Here is an 18,358-nt window from a genome sequence, read left to right as displayed (position 1 = left end):
TTAGCGGTTCACAGATCTGAATATAGTCAAGCCAGCGTGTAGACAGAATGGAGGCAACATCAGGCCGTTCAAGTTGAAAGTTGACGCCGACGCGTAGCGCGTCGCCACGTGATCGCGTAGAGCAGCAGAGGCTTCGCAGCGACGCAGTTCGCACAGCTCAATTTACTAGTTGAAACTCGACTTGAACCTACATACTAGTCGACAACTATCCATGCACGCATCACTGTGGTCTCGGATCGCCGCTTCCACATCCCAGAATGGCACGCCCCAGGATCCCCCCGGCTGCACTGGGCCGCCCTATCATCGTGTCCATGATGAACATGGGCACCTCGAGGTATGTTTCTGCATTCTCCATACTTAGCCTGAATCTCTTCGAGTCGTTCCGGGTCCCTTATTAGGTCTCTCTCTGGGTCCTTCCCATCAAAGACGTGATGAGGGACTTTCCAAGTCAGACTACTTACCTTTCCTGCCAGTGGAGCGCTTCAAGTTGCGTGGCGTGACCACGTTCCATTCTTCACGCTTCAGACGCGCGTTGCGCGCGTAAATTGCACTGAATCCACTGCCGCGACCCTTCCGAAGACCTACCTCTCTCCTCCCAGGGTGTAAGTAACTCGTGTCTAATAGACTTCACAATATATGGCTGACGAAATTGTTCGATAGTAGCCTCCTAGTCTGCTGGGACTTCGAGTGGGATGTTGGATATAGCTGACATCGGCCCGCTCTTCACCTCTTACATGAAGGACCCGGCGCGTCCGACACACTGCGCCAAAGTTCTCTGCGGCTGCCTCCACCTATTGGACGGGGAGAGCAAAGATGCGCCGTACGCGTTGTACCGGCGCTACTACATGTCTCGGAACAAAACCTACGAAAACATCCGCAGGATGTTCCCCGATTACCTGAATGCATGCGTCGCTTTTCTGAGCATGCCGCGCTCGGATCAGGAAACCGAAGATCTCGATGCGTTCCTCAGTATGTGCTCCTGCCCACGCGCTGAGGACGAGAATACGATGGAGTCGCTGGGATGGCTGCACACATTCGAGGCCGCTCGTCAGTTCACCCTCCGAGACTTGACTGAAGCGCTCATTCGTCACCTCAGCGGTGTACTAAATGATGCTTTTGTATCACGGACCGTTGGCGGTACTGTCGCAATGCATGGCCTCACAACGCATCGCAAAAAACGTGCTGGAAGACCTCTTTGGCCCACGGACACCAGCCAACTTCTCCCCTTTGGCCTCGAGCAGTCGATGAAAGGATACGCCACGTCCTTCCGCTTGTGCCGTCAAGATAGGTACGAGGAGACCCTTCTGCTCGTCAACAAACTCCTTGCCATCTGTGGTCGAACTATTACCCCGCATCTCCTTCAGTTCCAGCCTGAATGGCCATGGCTCATTACCAACCTCGCGATCCGTCTCTGCGTAGAGCGCGATGAAACACTCGGCCAGCCTGTCGAGCTTGACGTCCAGGTGAACTGGATGTACACTCTCTTACATATATCGGAGCTCTGTCGAAACATCACGCACGCCGAGCAAGCCGATCCATCAGATATATCACTCTTTGTCCGCATTGCCGTACGGCACGAAGGCTCGGACGTGCATTGTGGCCTTCTCATCGTCTGCGATTTGATCCTCAGATACCTACCGCTCTTCCGCGAGGGTACTAATACAATCATATTCTCCGACCTCTTCATCAACAAAGTTTCCGACTTGTTTGCCCGCCTCGGGACAGCGTTCTATTTTCACAAGCGCCCAGACGACGCAACAGTCTACCACGAATCGATCCTCCTCCAGTACGCGGCAACGCTTGCCTGCTTGGATGATCCCCTGCAGCGCGCCTTCGAGGCCTTCGCCTGGGCGTCGACGGTGCGGCACTGCTGTGCACCAGAGTGCTACGAGACGTTTGTCACCGCTGGCAGGACGTTCGCCCGCTGTGCAGGCTGCGGCGTCCTGCGATACTGCTCCCGCCCGTGCCAGAAGCGCGCCTGGAAGCACGCGACGCTCCCACACAAGGGGGTCTGCACGAAGCTGCGCGTGCTGAGAGAGCGGGCACGCCTCCCACGGGATCAGGAGCTAGATCCCCGCCGCGATCGCCAGCCATTCGTCGAGGCGTGCAAGGCGGACGAGGGTCTCGTGGCACTGGCGGAGGACTGCGGGATGCATATGTACGAGATGCTCACCACGCGAAGGGGTGACAAGAGCAAGTTTTTTGTACCAGAGGCGTATCGGGCGTTCTGGAAGCCCGTCCCAGAAGCTGCCACTGGGGAGTGATCTTTCTCGGCTCACTGGCGACTGGCCACGAAATGACTCTTGTGATTGATGCTGTCTCTGATGGCCTCAGGCTGCGTGTATCTACGAAGTACATAGCAGAACTCGTACGTTCATTGGTGTTGATTTTTTGGAATACATTCTACTCGCAGATGCGCTCGCCGATCCTGGGAGAGCTTCAAGCGAGCCTGAGGATGCTTGCATCGTCGGGCAGGGTCGTTTCATGGAGTCCAGAAGTGAAAACCTGAGTAGGTCCCCGCTGTACTGTGCATGGTGCCTGTCCAATGTGCACAACGGCCGTGCGGGGGCGAATTCCTAAGTACAGATGGGTCCGATCTTCGCGAGTTGTCGTTGCCACGGAGTTTCACTTAGAGAACCCGACATATGTAACAAATGGTAGTACAGCCCGACAAAACTCGCATTTCAAGCATAGATCAGCAACATACAGAACAACTTCCTGGAATCACCTCTGTCATTCACCCATCACATCCTCCTCGTCCTGCACCCCTTCAAATCCAGCCTCGGCCGCTTCCTTCGCACCATCAACAACACCCGCTTCCTTCGCGGGACACACATCCGCGACGGAGCACCCCCGCACGGCCTCGCCGCGCATGTTCTTGAAGAACACGACGTCGCCCGTGCTCTCGACGAACTTGCACTGCGTGAAGCTCCGCCAGAGCGCGTAGAGCGTCGGCTGGCGGCGTCCGCATCAGACGGCGAACGAACGGGCTCGGACGAGGCGACTCACCGTCGAGTCGTAGTAGTAGTAGTCCCCGAGCACGGGCTTGATCGCCTCCGTCACGTCAGGGAGGTTATCTGCCGGGAGAGTCAGCAGAGGGCCAAGGTGAACGGAAGGGCGCTCACAGAACGGCACCCCGACGAAGAAGTGGTGGGCGACGTGGTCGTGCGCGATCTGAGCAAATAGTTAGCCACACGCGTTGACTGAAGAGCGGAGACGTACGCCGTGCCAGAAGAACCGCCCGACCCAGCCGAAGATCGGCCGGTCGACCGTCGCGAGTGCGCCCCGGAGGAACGTCCACTGGCCCTTTACGCATGAAAGTCAGCATACGTCCACGTCAGCACTATGGCAACGTACTCTGTAATACGGCACAGTAGGGTCCGAGTGCTGCAGGTACGTCACCGTCACGATCCTGAGTCACCCGCAGACAACGCCATCAGCATCTCCCTGTCTCGTTGAACGGGATAGATTCACCAGTTATGGGCCCACTGTTGACGATGTAGATGAGACGCGCCGGGCAGACGAATGAAGCGGAGGGACGTACCAGCCACGGCACGAGGTACATCCTCCACACCGTGCCCCACCCCGAGTTCCACCCCCAGACACCGAGGAGCGCGAGCATCCCCGCGATCAGGATATCCGAGACGACGATAAGGTGTCCTAGTCATGGGATATCGTTCAGCCCCCACAATTGTCACAACAGCCGAGCTAGGGCAACCGTCCGAGCAGAGACAGGATGTGTGCGGATAGAACAGGACGGCTTACGTTCCTCTGGCCGGAAGAGCTTCGAGCTCGGCTTGTAGTGCTACACCGCGCGTGGTAATCCAACGGCGTGTTGCGCGTCGACGAAACATGACCTACACTCGTTCCAGGCGGATACTTCGGGTTTCCCTTGCGATTATGTCTGTGCGAGATGAGGCGCGGACCTCAGTGCTCAGTTGACCGGGGATGTGAGGAAGACGAGAGGCATACATCAAGTAGAGCTGGAAGCCCCTACGAGCCGCACCCACAATCAACTTGGACCCGAGAGAGGCAACGCAACGTCGAGGTCACGCACAGGAATTGCCGGAGGACCATCTTCCGAAGCGTGTATAGCGGCGTCTCCTCAATCATCTCGTGGTAGTCGATCGCACTCGCCTTCTCTGCTCCCCCGTCCTCAGAACCGCGCGACGCCAACGACGGAGACGCGACGCACCTTCCGGCGGCAGGTTGAACTCCTCGCGCGTCTGCGGGTGGTACGTCTCGTCGCGGTGGAGGTTGTTCGTGCCTTTCTACCGGACGAAAGTCTGATCAGCGCTGGCCTCACCGTATCAATCGCCGCGATCGCACACGAAACCCGCTGTCTGGGTCACATACAGGCGACACGTCGCAGACAGCGCGAGCCATCGCGGAGGACGCGGAGACAAGTCAGACATCCCCGTCCGACGCACAGACGCAGCGCGGCAAGCAGAGCGGATATGCAGCGGCGCGCAACAGTCCGGAGTGCTGAACGACATAGCGGGAGAGGACTCACATGGTGAGACCGGTGGGTCGCCCGCCATGCCCAGTACGGCGTGAGGACGAACGTGTGGAGTCCCATTCCGAGGAGCGCGTTCACCCATGGCTTCGGCGAGAGCGCGTCGTGGCCGCACTGTGCGCAGCCGGGGTGGAGTGGGCGAGGCAGCAAGGTGATTGTCAGCCTGGGAGTGCTTCAACGGTGCAGGACAGCGGGATCCGCGCACCTCGTGTCCTGTGGCAAGTGCGGGAGGTCAGTGAGATCTGGAGTGTCTCGTAGATGCGCAAGCACCAGGTCGGAAACTCTGGAGCGGCTGCGTCCGAAGGACGGAGCAACATAGCATACAAAGCATCCGGACCCGCCATCGAAACAGGCGCGAACTACATACAAGAGCGGAACACTCACCGAGGGTCCAGATCCCCATGAACGCGATGCTCTGCCAGAACCAGTACGTCCACCACATAAGCCATCGCAGCGCATCCTCGACGCGCCCTCCCCTCGTCATGCCAGACCGATCGAGCAACACCTCCACGAGGACATCGATGCGCGTTGCGAACAGATAGAAGCAGTAGGTGAGGAGGACGTGGCGACCGACATAGAATAGACATCTTGGCGTCGATCGAGCAAATAGATGCTTGGGTACGGCTGCGTGGACGGCCTTGATCGAGAGTGAGGGCGGGGGCGGGGCGAAGGGCGTGCGGGTGCGGGCGGTGTACTCAGGCGAGTCGGTGGCGCGGAGGAGGGCCATGATCGGGGGTGGGCTGCAGCCTGCCAGGGGGCGTGCTGGGAAGGACACGCGCGGGGCCTTTGTTGGACGGCGGACATGGCGGTCTCCCAGGCTCAGAGGCTGTCAGTGTCACGGCGGAATGCTGGCGAAATGGCAGCTTCGAATTATTGCGGCGCGTTCATTTCCGGTGGCGCGACACGGTCACGCCACAAAGGCGCTTCTCGAAGGGCGGCTAAGAAGAGGCAGCTAAGCGCTGAGCGGTGAACCTTCGACGACGCGGACGACGACCACGAGTACAACTCGCGATGAGCCTGCCCACATCTCCACCCGAGTCCCTGCGGTCTATCCTTTGCTCGTCCCGGCGCCATTGCCCTCTTCACGCTTTCAGGCCCGTCGTGTCAACTTTCAATACTGACGGTGACAAGAATGTGTCCAGACTAATCCATCGTATGTGATATTTCCCATGTGCACCTGTCTCCCTACGTACGTTTTATCTTGCTCATGCTCCAGCCCCTTTCATAGTGCTCCTCTGGTCTCACACGTACTCCGCGAGCCCAGTGAGCCCCTTCGGCGCCTGCCAATGAAGCGGCGGATGCTCCGTGGGGTGTATGCGAGCTACCGGCCAGCCGATGGATCAAGGTGGTGTCGATGCCTCTGATATTCTACCAGCGAGCGGTGAGTGCACGTACGAGGGCTCCTGGAACATCCCAGAGGACCACATACGCGACGGAGGGCCACACATGTGGCCCTCTATCACTTATATGGTCCTTTGGTGTGATAACCTGCAGCCCGCACCGCGCCTACTCCATCGGGCTGCCAAATCGGCGGGACTCCTCGGAGTCAATATCTCAGCCATGCCGTGACAGCTCTCGGGGCGGTCCTAACGGGCATTTCATCAACACCATCCGCACGTCATTGTGTACAAGGATCCCTCGCGATCAGGTGCGTCGTTCGTGTCTCTTGTAGCGGCAGACGTGTCCGATCTCGACCCCACGCCGTCTCATGCGGTGCACATGTACCGGTTCCCATCCACCAACAGCTCCCGCCCCGCAGTATACCCGCTCCGCAGTACACCGCCCGCCCAGCGCTCGACGCTCGACGCTGAGACTTCTCCGCTTCCGCCCATCGGACCGCGCTACCCCGCCCGCCTGCACGAGCCCGCCTCCCGCCGTGCCGCACTCGTGCATCCCGGACTCTCTCCCGCCAGCTAGTACGTCGCGCTGTTCCGCATGCACACGATCGTCGCTGTGTCCCGACTCCTGGATCGCCTTCGGTGCCACGACGCTCAAGTCGAACACGCCCCTTCGATGCACCTGCACCGTCTCACACCGTCCAGTGCGCTCGAGCGGACATCTCCGCAGACACACAACGCTGCTCGCCAGCAAGACGCGCCGGGGCGCCGTCGTCGGCGCGGCCTTCCTGGGACATTCTCACACCAGCGTCGGCGAGGCTCACGTCCGCCGCGGGACGGGGCCGCCGACACGCATCCGGGTCCCGGGGGTCTGGCCGCCCTGTCCCGCTGGTCCGTACGGATGCTCCTCTTCACCGTCGCCCGGAGCCCGACCACGATGACGCCCGAACAATGACCGTTCCGCGCCCGCCTGGCTGACCCGGGCGCACTGAAGCGTGCGACAATCCGCATGTGGGCGGGTGCGGGGCCGCACGTTAGACGGCCCGCGAGGGCGGGAATCGCGGCATCGTCATAACCTGCGTTTTGGTCGAGGCTGCGTCCGGCATCCGGACGTGTTACATATGACTGGGTTGGAATGAGCGCTTGGAACCTCTCGGAACGCGGCGGGTGCTCTGGATGGTGGGTAGTTGGTTGGTGTTCTCGGATTCGGTTTGTGGGTCTGCCATTTATGAGTGGTGCCTTCGAGGGGAAGCAGGGGGGGGGGGTGTTACTTGCACTGTTATGGTTGGTTACTTGACCATTAGCAAGGGTTAGCAACTAAAGGAGAAAGCTGTGATCCACTTCATTATTGATGCATGTTTGCTGTAATGGAATAATTTGATGTTCTAGGAGTGTATATGTACATTGTGACCACTGAGACAGACAGACAGACAGAACATAGACATGCAACATAGTAAACAAAAGAAATCAAGAAAACTACAAGCAGTCCTTTGTGTACCATAGTAATACAGACCCTTGCCAGTGGTACAGCTGGGTAGGCATATTGCTCAATCACATAATAAGAAAAGGAAGCGGGGCATGGTTTTTTTAAAAATATTCTTCAGAACTAAGACTAGCATTGGCTATCAGCTGTCTCATCTAGAAATCACAGACTGAGACTGGCATTTCCCTGCAGAAATAATGTCCATTGGTGTACCATCTAACTCATCAGGAAACTCAAGTGTGAGGATACCTCTCTTGAGCCATGGTGTGAACAATAATGCCACAAGAGATAAAATGGCATCTTCAATGGGATGCTCTGTTGCCCTGTCAAAGCTGACTCTGAATTTTACAGATCCAGGTAGGAGTAAACTGAAGGCATCCTGGCATAACATGGCATGCAGAGCAGCAATTGAACTGATAGATTCTTCCTCAGCCACTTGTGTAATATCAGTATTGCAATGGATGTGGTCCATGTTGATTTGGATTGTGATTTGTTTCACCCATATGCCCCTGATACTGGACAACACTGGAATGAGTCCCTTCTCAAGGGAATGTCTGGATGATGGAAACTGTGAGAAGACAAGGTTCATGGATGATTGCTGATGATTGTGAACAACTTTTAGGAAAGTTGGAAAGCAATCTGTCAATAGTTGAATCAGTACCAGAATAGTTCATGCCTACAGAACAACTGACCTTCATTTGCTTTACACTCCCAGACTAGAGTCTGTCTTGTTAACATGCATGTGCTCAAAATGTATAAAACAAATAGCCATAGCCCTTGGGAAGGTAGCTCTGTGGTCACAATGCCAACTTCAAGCTCATTCACATTCTTTTTGACAAGAGGCTTAGGGCCATGATGCATATTCACTATCTGGGGTTTTTCCAACCTAACATTCCACAGGTGTAGAATATGTAAATTTGGCAATGCACCAACTAACTTCATGACTTGCTGAGCATTCACAAAGCAGCACTCAGAAAGCTCCAACTTCAGCACAGATGTGAAGGAGTTGAGATAGCTGAAGAAGCTAGCATGGGACCTAGCCATTGCCCAATTGAGGTGCTTCATGCCAAGGAAATCTATCTCAGGCAAAAGGCAGCCTTGGATATACATAGGGAATGTATGTGCATAGGGCTTCTCATGCTGGTCCACAATACACAGACTCTGTATGGTCTTGCTACAACACTTGTTCTGCTTAGACATCAGGATCTGCATCAAGGCAACAAGTGTCTTTTTGTCTGGAATGACCACTTCATTGTGGATATAGCAGTCTGCAGCATGTCTCCAGGCATGACAGACAAGGCAACACCTGGCAAGTTGAACAGGTTCATTCCAGAGTAGGCCAGCAATGTACTCAATCAGTTCTTGGGGTAGAACAATAGCTGAGTCACTGTAGAGAGTTGACATAGTCAGAACACAATTGTTTAGAAATAGTAGAATGAGACCTTGTGTAGGTTGGTGCCTTGAATGCAAATCTACGGTGAGTGTTCCTGGACATCATTGAGTAGTCACTATAGTGAAGCAGACAATAGCAAGCAGTACGGAGTGCACCGCCGAAAGGTACCCACCGCAGGCTCGGAGATGGCGGATACGAAGAAGACCCAGCTAGCTGCGACCCGGTACATAAGGCCAACAACTCGCAACACGTGGAGCAGTGCCTCCTCAGGTACCGTAGCACGAATCTCACCCAGATTGTCCATCGAGCAGCGATAGTAATAGGTTCAGTCAACGTAACTCACACATGGAAATTTGCAGTGACGTACTCGCTTCTTTCACGGCGCATGAATTTGGGGTTCCATTCGTAGCTGGCACCGAGTGGACATCCTGTGCAGAGCAGCATGCACCGGCCTAGTTGTACTTCATTGACAGTGGATATCTGCGGGGACGGTGAGCGAACGAGTGACTCGACTGCGCAACGGAAAGGAGCAACCTCCGGTATGCAATTACTGAGTGGGCGGTGATTGCCAGTGTATGCGTGCTACGAGGCCATAAGGCAAGCCTCGCGGCATAAAGAAGAATCAAGCTTAAGCTTCAGAACAACCAAAAATAAACGCACACGTTTTGCGGAGCCAGTTGCCGAACGAGTAATGGAACGAAGACCCGCAATTGTGATCTCTCCGACTCTTCACGCACACCCTATAGTCGTCAACATCACATTGAACCGGAGAGCATCGAACCGGAGTGGGATCCTGAGAGACTGGAGCCGTCAGACGACTCGAAGCTGTTCTCGCATCAAGTCCAGAGACCTGTTAGACATGGAACTTGAAGAATCCGAATACCGATGTGAATGGAGGATGGCCGCTGGCACGCTCAAAAGCATATGCACAGCGCCGTACGCGGGGCCAGCGGCATTGTGCGTGCTTCACTGTGTGTTCGCGAAGCATAGAATACCAGAGCTGTAGAAGCTGGGCCGGCCACATCGACGCACGCCAAGGTCCTGCGCTATGTGCCATTGAAGCATGTTTCCTATCGAGACGAGATGGCGAGTTGAGCTCACCGCGTACGTTCACATATCAACACCCTTCAATCGCACGCCCATGCAAAGGAGGAAGAAAATTCCTGACCGTCTCGTATGCATGAACCATTATCATTACGACATCATACAAGGAGCGGCTCACCGAATGTCCAAGCGTCATGACGAGCCCATCGCTCATACTAACGCTCTCCTGTGAGTCCTTCGACTCCTCGAAGCATCGTCTTACGGCGCTGACAGCTGACTCGGATGGAAGAACTCGCGTGCGTCTGGTGGTGAGAAAAGATCTAACCCGGCGTCACGGTTATGGTAAGGCCGAGTAAGGGATGAGTTGGCTGGGGTCCGTCGGCCAAAGAGGCTTTCCGGCATGCTTTTTGCGGTGCTTGGCGAGGCCACCCATCACAGTAGTACCCCCAACAGTCCTTGATTCAACTGCATGGTTGAGTACACCACCGAGATGGCGGATGAGCGCTTCAGTTAAGTCCCGGAGGGTGAGCCGACGAGCAGCCTCGAATGCATGCAGCCACAGCAACAGTCTCGCCTCTGTCGCATTCTTGGCCGGCGAGAATGAGCATGAACACGTACTGAGGAAGGCGTCGAGGTCCTCGGTCTCCTTGTTTGAGCGAGGCAAGGTCAGGAATGCGACGGACGTGTTCAGGCCTTCGGAGTATATCCTACGAATGTCCTCGTAGTCTTTGTTTTGAGGCACGAGGTAGGGTCGGTACAGCGCGGAGGGTTCATATGGTTCCGAACCATCCAATATCTGGAGGCAGCTGCAGAGAACCCTGGCGCAGTGAGTTGGACGCGCCGGATCCTTCATGCAGGATGCGAAAAACAGAGCTACCTCCTCCTCGTCGGCCATCACGTTGCACCGGCGGACAATCTACCGAGACGTTAGCAACACAATGGCATTTCATGAGAGGTGAGTTGCTGACATTTGTGGAGGGAACAGAGAGGTACAATGGTGGTTGTGTGGAAGTCATGGTCGTTGCGACACGCCTGGACGCGGTCACGCCACCGTGACATAGAGTCGGTAAGTAGAAGGCGGGCGCGAGTAATTGGCGAGCACAGCAAACTTAACGAGTCAGTAAAATGCTGATGGCATGGCTTACAGATACTTAAGATCGTTACACGTTAGTCCTATGAACAGTACTAGGTGCAATGTTGGACCACTGGAGTCGGAGAAGGATCCGTCTACTACTATGCGGTCCAAGTGTCTAGTGCAATGGCGAGCATTGGCTCAAGTCGAAGACGAGAATCGCCAAGATACATACATCAGTTACGAGACAGTGGGTAAAGGGGTCATTTCGTCGTGGTGGTTGAATCACCTCTGGTCGCTAGACGTGCTTGAAATGCCCCAAATGCCTCTGGTACAGATTCGTCCCCACGCGCCTTCCTCATGTCCCACAAATGTGCCCCACACTCCTGAGCGAGCGTCGTGAGCTCTTCATCCGCTCTGCACGCGTCGATGAATAGCTGGCGCTCGCTTTCAGTCAGGGCATGGTCTTTCATCCCGAGGTTCGTCCTCTCCTTGAAAGCGCGCAGCTTCGCGCAAACGTCCTTGTGCGGAAACGCCGCGTCTTTCCAGGCATGTTTCTGGCATTCGCGCGAGCAGTAGCGTGGGACGCCGCAGCCTGCACATCGAGCGAACGTCCGCTGGGCAGAGGCAAACGTCTTGGGGCATCCCGGCGCGCAGCAGCGACGTATCGTGGAAAGCCAGGCAAACCCCTCCCATGCGACTTGGACAGGGTCCGAAAAGCTGTCGGTTAGTTGCGCGTGTAGGTGGAGGATTGCCTCGTGGTAGACGGTAGTGTCGTCGGGTGGTCTGTGAGAATAAAACATTGCGCCGAAGCGAGCGAAGAAGACGGCGAGCTCGCCAAAAGGCTTGTCGTCAAAGAGAGTGGTACCCTCTCGGAAAGGCGGCAGGTGATTGAGAATGGTGTCGCACACGAAGAGGAGGCCGAGGCTCTTCATCGAGCCCTTGTACGGTGCAGCCACGCGAACGAACAGCGAGATGTCGGCTGGATTCCATTCCCCGAGGTTCATGATGGTTCTGCAAAAGTCCATGAGAACGAGGAAGGTGCACGCCCAGCTGCGTTCCACTTCAAAATCGACAGGTGCCCCAAGTGTCGCCATGCGCTCTTGGCAAAGAGAAGTAGTTAGGCCGGTGACTCTTAACGGCATATCGGGGAGGAACTGGAGCAGATGGGGAATCATGGATCGGCCGCAGATGGAAAGAAGATTGCCGACGAGCGAAAGGCCGTCATGAAACCTGTCAGGTGGGCACCAGCGGAAGGAATCGGCGTAGCCTTTCATTGACTGCTCCAGGCCGTGAGGAAGAAGCTGGCTAGCATCCACGGGCCACAGAGGACTTCCGGCGTGCTTTTTGCGGTTCCGTTTGAGGCCGCTCTTGGCAGAGACACCGCCAACAGTCTTTGTTTTGACTGCATTGTGGAGTATGCCGGCTAAGTGACGAACGAGCGCTTGAATGAAATCGTCGAGGGCAAACTTGTGAGCGACCTCAAAAGTATGCAGCCAACCCAGCATCACCCTCTGATCGCGGCCCAATGTGCCTATGGCTGAGCATGAGCACCTCTGCAAAGAGACTTCAAGTTCCTCTTCATCCTGAGTCGAGCGTGGCTGGCTCAGGAAGGCAGCACATGCGCTCAAGTACTCAGGGTATGTCTTGCGGAGATGCTCGTAGTGTTCGTCGTTGGGCCTGAAGTAGCGTTCGAATAGCGCGAAGCGGTCGTCTTTGCCTTCCCCATCCAATAGGTGAAGGCAGCCGCAGAGAGCTCTTGCGCAGCCCTTTGGACGCGCCGGGTCCTTCATGCAAGATGCGAAAAGCTGGGCGACAATGTCGATGTTCACCATCACTTCAATCCTTCAGACCAGCCGTCAAAGATATATCATCATGTTAGTCGCACATTGTCCATTCAAGCAGCGCGAAGACGACTTACGTTCGAACAAGGGAGGAGGAGGAGGAGGAGGAGGAGGAGGAGAGGGAGGTGAAAGGATCGATTGTTCGAAACTCAGCGACCGCTAAGCGCTTCGCGGGGCGGTGGCGCAGCGCGTCCTGGTCGACGTCGCCGACAACCTTGACCTCCTCTAAGTATCATGAGAAGGACGTCCGGAGTGGTCGGTCAGCAAGAAGACGGGGATGTTGAGCGGGCGACCTACAGCGTGACGGTGCAACTGCAAGCTGGGCCCCGAATTAGGCGCCTCCTCTAGTCTCCTCGTGCCTCCATCTCCTCCGTGTTGCTGGTCTTCCTCCCACTGAGTCGATCAGTCTTGTCGCGAATCTAGGTCAGTTTCCAAGTCTTATAGAACAAGGAGGGTCTATGAACCTACTTCTTTCCCAGCGTATACCGTCCTTTGTTGCTTTCAGCAACCTCAGCGATGCCGGCGCGTCGGGTTTGACTTGGTACGTCGATGTTCTCCCGTGCTCCACTCCAGTAAAGCGACTCATAGCCACTCTGTCCCAGTCTGCACGAAGGTTCAAACATTCAAGCTGGGACAACGTCTCGAGAACTTGAGCTCAAGACTGCGTATCACAGCGAAGCTGTACGTATGAGGGGCAAGCCGGGACGGGAGATGGGTTGGCGAGGTACGTATACTCACAGATGCTTACTCGCACTCGAATATGCCTCCCCGGACACCCGCTTGCAAGGCCCCGACGTGACACGATCCGACACGTCAGACCGGGGACGGTTGGCTCCCCGCGCAGCCTAACATCTCCTCTATCGACCTCTGCGAACCCTAGCCTGCCGTGTCCCAGGAGTGTTCCGCCAAGCACGGCCACGCAGTGTGCCGAGGAACATCACCGACGGTGATCGGGCCTTCAACCTAGCATTGACAAAGTGTCCGTGCGAGCACGGCTCCTCGCAACACTGGTAATCCACCACACATCAGCCGGTCTTTCGCTGACATTTTCTGCTTCATAGTGTACCGCGAACTTGACGACCTGCGGTGAGATCACTAGGTCCGACTCGCGCCGACGCCAGCGAATCCAATACCACCCGGTCACTAAGGGATGCCCCCTCTATTGTCAGTCTTGAATGCTGACGCGGACGACCCAACTCCCGGACATCCCATCAACTATGACATCTGCCGACGCGACGTGTCATACCCCGCCTTTGACCACTGTAGCGCGTGCAGCGCTGCTGACGACGACGTCCTTCGGTCCACCATAGCACTACGCGGCGTCTCGGCCCTGCCCACGCCCGTCGAAGCTGTGGTGCGCCGTACCATCGCTTCGACGTGCCTGGGCATCATCGGTGCGACAGCTTTGTAGATGCGCAATGAGGGCGAGTGTCCGTCCCTGAGTATGCGTATGCAGCCGATCGCATGCTCGTCCGGTTCCAGTGCGACGGTAAACTGACCGCGACGCCCGCAGACTGTATGACATGCTGGTACGGCGACTCCTTATGAACATGTCTTGCGCTTCACTGACCCTGTACTAACTTACGTAGCCTGATGTCCGCGCGCGGAGAGCATGCGTAACAACCTCGGTACATGCAGCATGCCCCTCGAAGCGACACTCAGGAAGTAGTCAGTATGTATCTACTCTATGCCTCCGTCTGCCTTCCGCCGCGACCACTGTGCCACGAACGCGATGACGCTCTCGTGCAAAGCCGACGAAGGCAAGACGGTGTGTAATCCGTGAGCTTGCGTTCTCGAGTCAAGCCTGCTGCGGTGAGAAGTTAGCTGTACTTGGTAGGGAGTTCATTCAGCTGCCGGTCAGCATCGAGATCCCTCAAAGACCATGCGCGCAAGACAACACACTGCGGTGGTTGCGAACACGTCATCTGGCGGGAAGACAGTGACTCATCCCGTACAACCCGGACTACCTCCGGAACGCTGGTGGGTTCGCTTCGGGGGACATGTGCTGGGCGGATACTTTGTGATGTAGCACAGGGGTTTGAGATGGATGGACGACGAGACGGGGTGTATCGCCGGTCGCTGCGTCCTGCCAGCCAAGTGTTCACGCGCAGCAACAGAAGCGTCGACGGGTGAACGTGGCAAGCACGACTGTACGTCGCAGTCGGTGTTCTTGTAGAAGACGTTCTATACACATACAAACAGTCTCTGTATCAGATAACATGGACGACCTACACCTTCCTGAAAGGCACGCGCGTCGCGGCCTCGCTCGTGTTCAGCGTGAGTGGGATGTCGTACAGTAGCGTGACTGGTAGCGTTTCATTCCCGATAATAAATATATCTCTGGGTTTGATACAATTGCCCGTCGGCGCCCGTGACTGTACGCTACGTGCGACGTTCCCCACGATCATGATACTGTACCATCTGGTAAATTCGAAGCACGAGAAAAGAACAGGACTCCGACTCCGACTGTTACAGGAGTCCAGCGGTAACCGGTAAATCCTCGTTGGCATCGTACACGCACGAATGCTAGCTTGATTGGGAGAACGAGTCGCTACTACGTAGTGAGTGAATCGCCTGCGGCTGCTAGCTCTGCCTGGAACACCCCAAACCCCTCCGGTACAGAGTCATCACGCGCCTTCGTCATATCCCACAAATGCTTCTCGCACTCCTCAGCCAGCGCAGGGAGCTCTTCGTCTGCCCTGCATGCGTCGACGAATGGCTGGTGGTCGCTTTCAGTCAGAACGCGGTCTTTCAGCCCTAGGTTCGTCCTCTCCCTGAAAGCGCGCAGCTTTGCACACACGTCCTTGTGCGGGAACGCTGTGTGCTTCCAGGCGCGTTTCTGGCACTCGCGCGAGCAGTAGCGCGGGACGCCGCAGCCGGCGCATCGAGCGAACGTTCGCTGTGCGGAGGCAAACGTCTCGAGGCATCCCGGCGCGCAGCAGCGACGTATCTTGGAAAGCCAGGAAAGGCCCTGCCAAACGGATTCGACAGGGTCCGAGGAGCTGTCGGTGACTTTCGCGCGTAGGTAGAGGATGGATTTGTGGAAGACGGTGGTGTCGTCAGGTGATCTGTGAGGGTAGAACATCGCGCCGAAGCGAGCGAAGAAGACAGCAAGGTCGGTGAATTGGTCTTCGGGAAAGAGAGTGGTACCCTCTCGGAAGAGCGCCAGGTGCTTGAGAATGGTGTCGCACATGAAGAGGAGGCCGAGGCTCTTCATCGAGCCCTTGTACGGTGCAGCCACGCGAACGAACAGCTCGATCTCGGCTGGGTTCCATTCCCCAAGGTCCATGATGGTTCTGCAAAAGTCCATGACAATGAGGAGAGTACACGCCCAGCTGCGTTCTACTTCAAAGGCAACAGGTGCTCCCAGTGTTGCCTTGCGCTCATGACACACACCAGTGATGAGGCCAGTGACTTTAATCGGCATCTCAGGGAGATAATGGAGCAGGTGAGGAAATATGGATCGACCGCAGATAGCAAGAAGATCGCCGACGAGCGAAAGGCCGTCTTGAAATCTGTCGATTGTACACCGGCGGAAGGAATCGGTGTAGCCTTTCATCGACTGCTCCAGGCCATGGGGAATAAGCTGGCTAGGATCGCCGGGCCACAGAGGCCTTCCGGTGTGCTTTTTGCGGTGCCGTTTGAGGCCGCTCTTCGCAGAGATACAGCCAACGGTCTTTGTTTCGACTGCATTATTGAGTATGCCGGCCAAGTGGCGGACGAGTGCTTGAGTGAAATTGTCAAGGGTGAACTTATGAGCGACCTCAAAGGTATGCAGCCAGCCCAGCATCGCCCTCTGGTTGCGACCCGATGTACCCAGAGCTGAGCACGAGCAATTCTGCAAGGTGGCCTCGAGTTCCTCTTCATCCTGAGTCGAGCGTGGGCGGCTCACAAAGGCAGCGCACGCACTCAGATACTCGGGGCATGTCTTGCGGAGATGCTCGTAGTGCTCGTCGTTGGGCCTGAAGTAGCGTTCGAATAGCGCAAAGCGGTCGTCTTTGCCTCCCCCGTCCAATAGGTGAAGGCAGCCGCAGAGAGCTCTTGCGCAGCCCTTTGGATGTGCCGGGTCCTCCATGCAGAATGTGAAAAGCTGCGCGACAATATCAATCTTCACCGTCGTTTCAGTCCTTCAGAGTGGCCATCACAGATATGTAATCACGTTAGTCGTACACTGTTCATTCAAGCAGCGCGACGACTTACGTCGGGTACAACCAAGGCGAACTGGTGGCTGCATGGAGAGGCGTCGCCAAAAGCGGTCGACGCTCTGGATGTTCTGAGCCGACCAGATCCATAGAGACTACTACAGAGCTTGTGAGGGAGGTAAGAGAAAGAGACAGCGAAATCGATGTACCAGGGCTAAAGGAGGTCAAGGTTGTCGGCGACGAGGAGGAGGAGGAGGACGCGAGCGCCTCACGCGGTGGCGTGGGACAGCGTACATTTGGCGTACATCGCGCCGTGGCGCAGCGCGTCCTCCTCCAAGTCCTGGTCGACGTCGCCGACAAACGTTGACCTCCTTTAGCCCTGGTACATCGATCTCGCTGTCTCTTTCTCTTACCTCCCAACGTCTCCCTCACAAGCTCTGTAGTAGCCTCTATGAATTCGGTCGGCTCAGAACATCCAGAGCGTCGACCGCTATTGGCGACGCCTCTCCATGTAGCCACCAGTTCGCCTTGGTTGTACCCGTTCAAGGTTCCGCTCCATACTGCTCCACAAGGTTTGTAGACTGACATTATACTAGGGCATGTACTTCTTCATGGGCCACTCGTTTCTGTGGCCTGTTCTGCGAGCGAGGTTACTGCCATGTTTCATCTTGTCGCTCATTGTATACACCTTCCTTTTCCTCGTTGCCTACCTCCCACAAGTCGCGTTCTTTGCGATATTCTATGGACGTTCGCTTGCATGGGTCAATGCCGCATTTCTCGTCCTCGGTGAAGGCGCTGCAATAGTCGCGATTCTATTCGAGGCATTCTTCGTGGACGAAGGCTTGGCTGACATCTTCGACGCTGTGAGTATCTCTCATACATTCCCTATTCGTTGTCATCGTCATGCTGATTGCGCATTGTCTCTGGTACAGGTGCTTATCCACGAAGGGCTGGATGACCTAGTGGCTCAAGGCCGTGATCTCGTTCCAGATGGCGCGGATCCAGTCAAGAAGCTGGGCAAGTCCCGAATATCGCATGTCTACAGCCCGTTTTCTTTCCGCCAAATTTGCGAGTTCGTTATACTCCTGCCTCTAACATTTGCGCCTGTCGTGGGCACGCCAATATTCCTGGTCTTGACGGGTTACCGTGCGGGCCCCTTGCAGCATTGGCGGTACTTCAAGCTTCTCGGTCTCACCGAGAAAGACAAGAAGCAGGCGATCAAGCGCAGACAGAGAAAATATACATGGTGAGTAGTTCGTCCATTGTCTTGGTTGTGTCGAGAGCGTTTACGTTTGTGTTTTGTAGGTTCGGCACGGTGCATTTGGCTCTGCAACTTATCCCAGGGCTAAGTATGTTGTTTCTGCTCACAACTTCGGTGGGATCGGCGATGTGGGCGGCCAAATTGGAGAAGAAACGAAGGTTGGCAGCGGTAATCGTTCAAGACATTGCTTTAGGCCTTAGCACTGTATGAGCTGGTGAGTGAACACATTTCGTGAGTTGACCAACGCGTTGACCGACATCGTTGTG

General features: G+C 55.9%; 8 protein-coding genes across 8 annotated transcripts; 2 read left to right on the top strand and 6 right to left on the bottom strand.

The window, feature by feature from the left end:
- Positions 1–845: 845 nt before the first annotated feature.
- B0H18DRAFT_1026273 (uncharacterized protein) lies at positions 846–2,355 on the top strand (the record flags this gene model as incomplete). The annotated part of the gene is made up of 2 exons (XM_048029797.1): positions 846–2,238; positions 2,303–2,355. A coding segment is annotated over one exon (1,393 nt), but the record flags the coding sequence as incomplete, so codon positions are not given.
- Positions 2,356–2,601: 246 nt separating this feature from the next.
- On the bottom strand, positions 2,602–5,486 carry B0H18DRAFT_1213606 (fatty acid desaturase-domain-containing protein). Its single transcript, XM_048036526.1, has 15 exons — positions 4,901–5,486; positions 4,722–4,729; positions 4,514–4,630; positions 4,196–4,271; positions 4,058–4,142; positions 3,973–3,993; positions 3,862–3,904; positions 3,766–3,805; positions 3,545–3,660; positions 3,475–3,488; positions 3,358–3,412; positions 3,223–3,306; positions 3,126–3,174; positions 3,010–3,077; positions 2,602–2,955 (listed from the first exon to the last, which is right to left on the bottom strand). Exons 1-15 carry the CDS (start codon positions 5,241–5,243, stop codon positions 2,734–2,736), a joined length of 1,341 nt encoding a protein of 446 aa, XP_047889901.1. The 5' UTR covers positions 5,244–5,486; the 3' UTR covers positions 2,602–2,733.
- Positions 5,487–6,160: 674 nt separating this feature from the next.
- On the bottom strand, positions 6,161–6,864 carry B0H18DRAFT_957309 (uncharacterized protein; the record flags this gene model as incomplete). Its single annotated transcript, XM_048042567.1, has 2 exons — positions 6,161–6,651; positions 6,678–6,864. 2 exons carry the CDS (start codon positions 6,862–6,864, stop codon positions 6,161–6,163), a joined length of 678 nt encoding a protein of 225 aa, XP_047889900.1.
- Positions 6,865–7,487: 623 nt separating this feature from the next.
- B0H18DRAFT_1106448 (uncharacterized protein) lies at positions 7,488–9,527 on the bottom strand (the record flags this gene model as incomplete). The annotated part of the gene is made up of 8 exons (XM_048032683.1): positions 9,511–9,527; positions 9,390–9,454; positions 9,264–9,311; positions 8,902–9,209; positions 8,813–8,823; positions 8,274–8,723; positions 8,029–8,222; positions 7,488–7,975 (listed from the first exon to the last, which is right to left on the bottom strand). Exons 4-8 carry the CDS (start codon positions 9,031–9,033, stop codon positions 7,488–7,490), a joined length of 1,275 nt encoding a protein of 424 aa, XP_047889899.1. The 5' UTR covers positions 9,034–9,209; positions 9,264–9,311; positions 9,390–9,454; positions 9,511–9,527.
- Positions 9,528–10,110: 583 nt separating this feature from the next.
- B0H18DRAFT_1213605 (uncharacterized protein) lies at positions 10,111–10,789 on the bottom strand (the record flags this gene model as incomplete). The annotated part of the gene is made up of 2 exons (XM_048036525.1): positions 10,111–10,689; positions 10,742–10,789. The coding sequence occupies 2 exons, from the start codon at positions 10,787–10,789 to the stop codon at positions 10,111–10,113; spliced, it is 627 nt and encodes a 208-aa protein (XP_047889898.1).
- Positions 10,790–10,886: 97 nt separating this feature from the next.
- B0H18DRAFT_1213604 (uncharacterized protein) lies at positions 10,887–13,010 on the bottom strand. Its single transcript, XM_048036524.1, has 3 exons — positions 12,987–13,010; positions 12,796–12,914; positions 10,887–12,690 (listed from the first exon to the last, which is right to left on the bottom strand). The coding sequence occupies exon 3, from the start codon at positions 12,678–12,680 to the stop codon at positions 11,109–11,111; it is 1,572 nt and encodes a 523-aa protein (XP_047889897.1). The 5' UTR covers positions 12,681–12,690; positions 12,796–12,914; positions 12,987–13,010; the 3' UTR covers positions 10,887–11,108.
- Positions 13,011–15,243: 2,233 nt separating this feature from the next.
- Positions 15,244–16,981, bottom strand: B0H18DRAFT_1122231 (uncharacterized protein; the record flags this gene model as incomplete). The annotated part of the gene is made up of 2 exons (XM_048034477.1): positions 15,244–16,816; positions 16,890–16,981. 2 exons carry the CDS (start codon positions 16,979–16,981, stop codon positions 15,244–15,246), a joined length of 1,665 nt encoding a protein of 554 aa, XP_047889896.1.
- A 301-nt stretch (positions 16,982–17,282) lies between these two features.
- B0H18DRAFT_881472 (uncharacterized protein) lies at positions 17,283–18,302 on the top strand (the record flags this gene model as incomplete). The annotated part of the gene is made up of 4 exons (XM_048040846.1): positions 17,283–17,378; positions 17,428–17,694; positions 17,764–18,077; positions 18,137–18,302. 4 exons carry the CDS (start codon positions 17,283–17,285, stop codon positions 18,300–18,302), a joined length of 843 nt encoding a protein of 280 aa, XP_047889895.1.
- Between the last annotated feature and the right edge of the window lie 56 nt (positions 18,303–18,358).

Source organism: Fomitopsis serialis, assembly GCF_022376445.1.
Source record: "Fomitopsis serialis strain Sig1Antser10 chromosome Unknown B0H18scaffold_73, whole genome shotgun sequence".
In the NCBI taxonomy this organism is placed as follows: domain Eukaryota; kingdom Fungi; phylum Basidiomycota; class Agaricomycetes; order Polyporales; family Fomitopsidaceae; genus Fomitopsis; species Fomitopsis serialis.
This window is presented reverse-complemented; position numbering and strand designations above follow the sequence as displayed.

Coding starts and splice junctions, on each gene's coding strand:
- B0H18DRAFT_1213606 (XM_048036526.1), bottom strand. CDS start 5,243: ATGGCCCTCCTCCGCGCCACCGACTCGCCTGAGTACACCGCCCGCACC. Junction 3,307..3,357: donor CTACTGTGCCGTATTACAGA/GTACGTTGCCAT, acceptor TCATGCGTAAAG/GGCCAGTGGACGTTCCTCCG. Junction 2,956..3,009: donor ACTACTACTACGACTCGACG/GTGAGTCGCCTC, acceptor GGACGCCGCCAG/CCGACGCTCTACGCGCTCTG.
- B0H18DRAFT_1213604 (XM_048036524.1), bottom strand. CDS start 12,680: ATGGTGAACATCGACATTGTCGCCCAGCTTTTCGCATCTTGCATGAAG.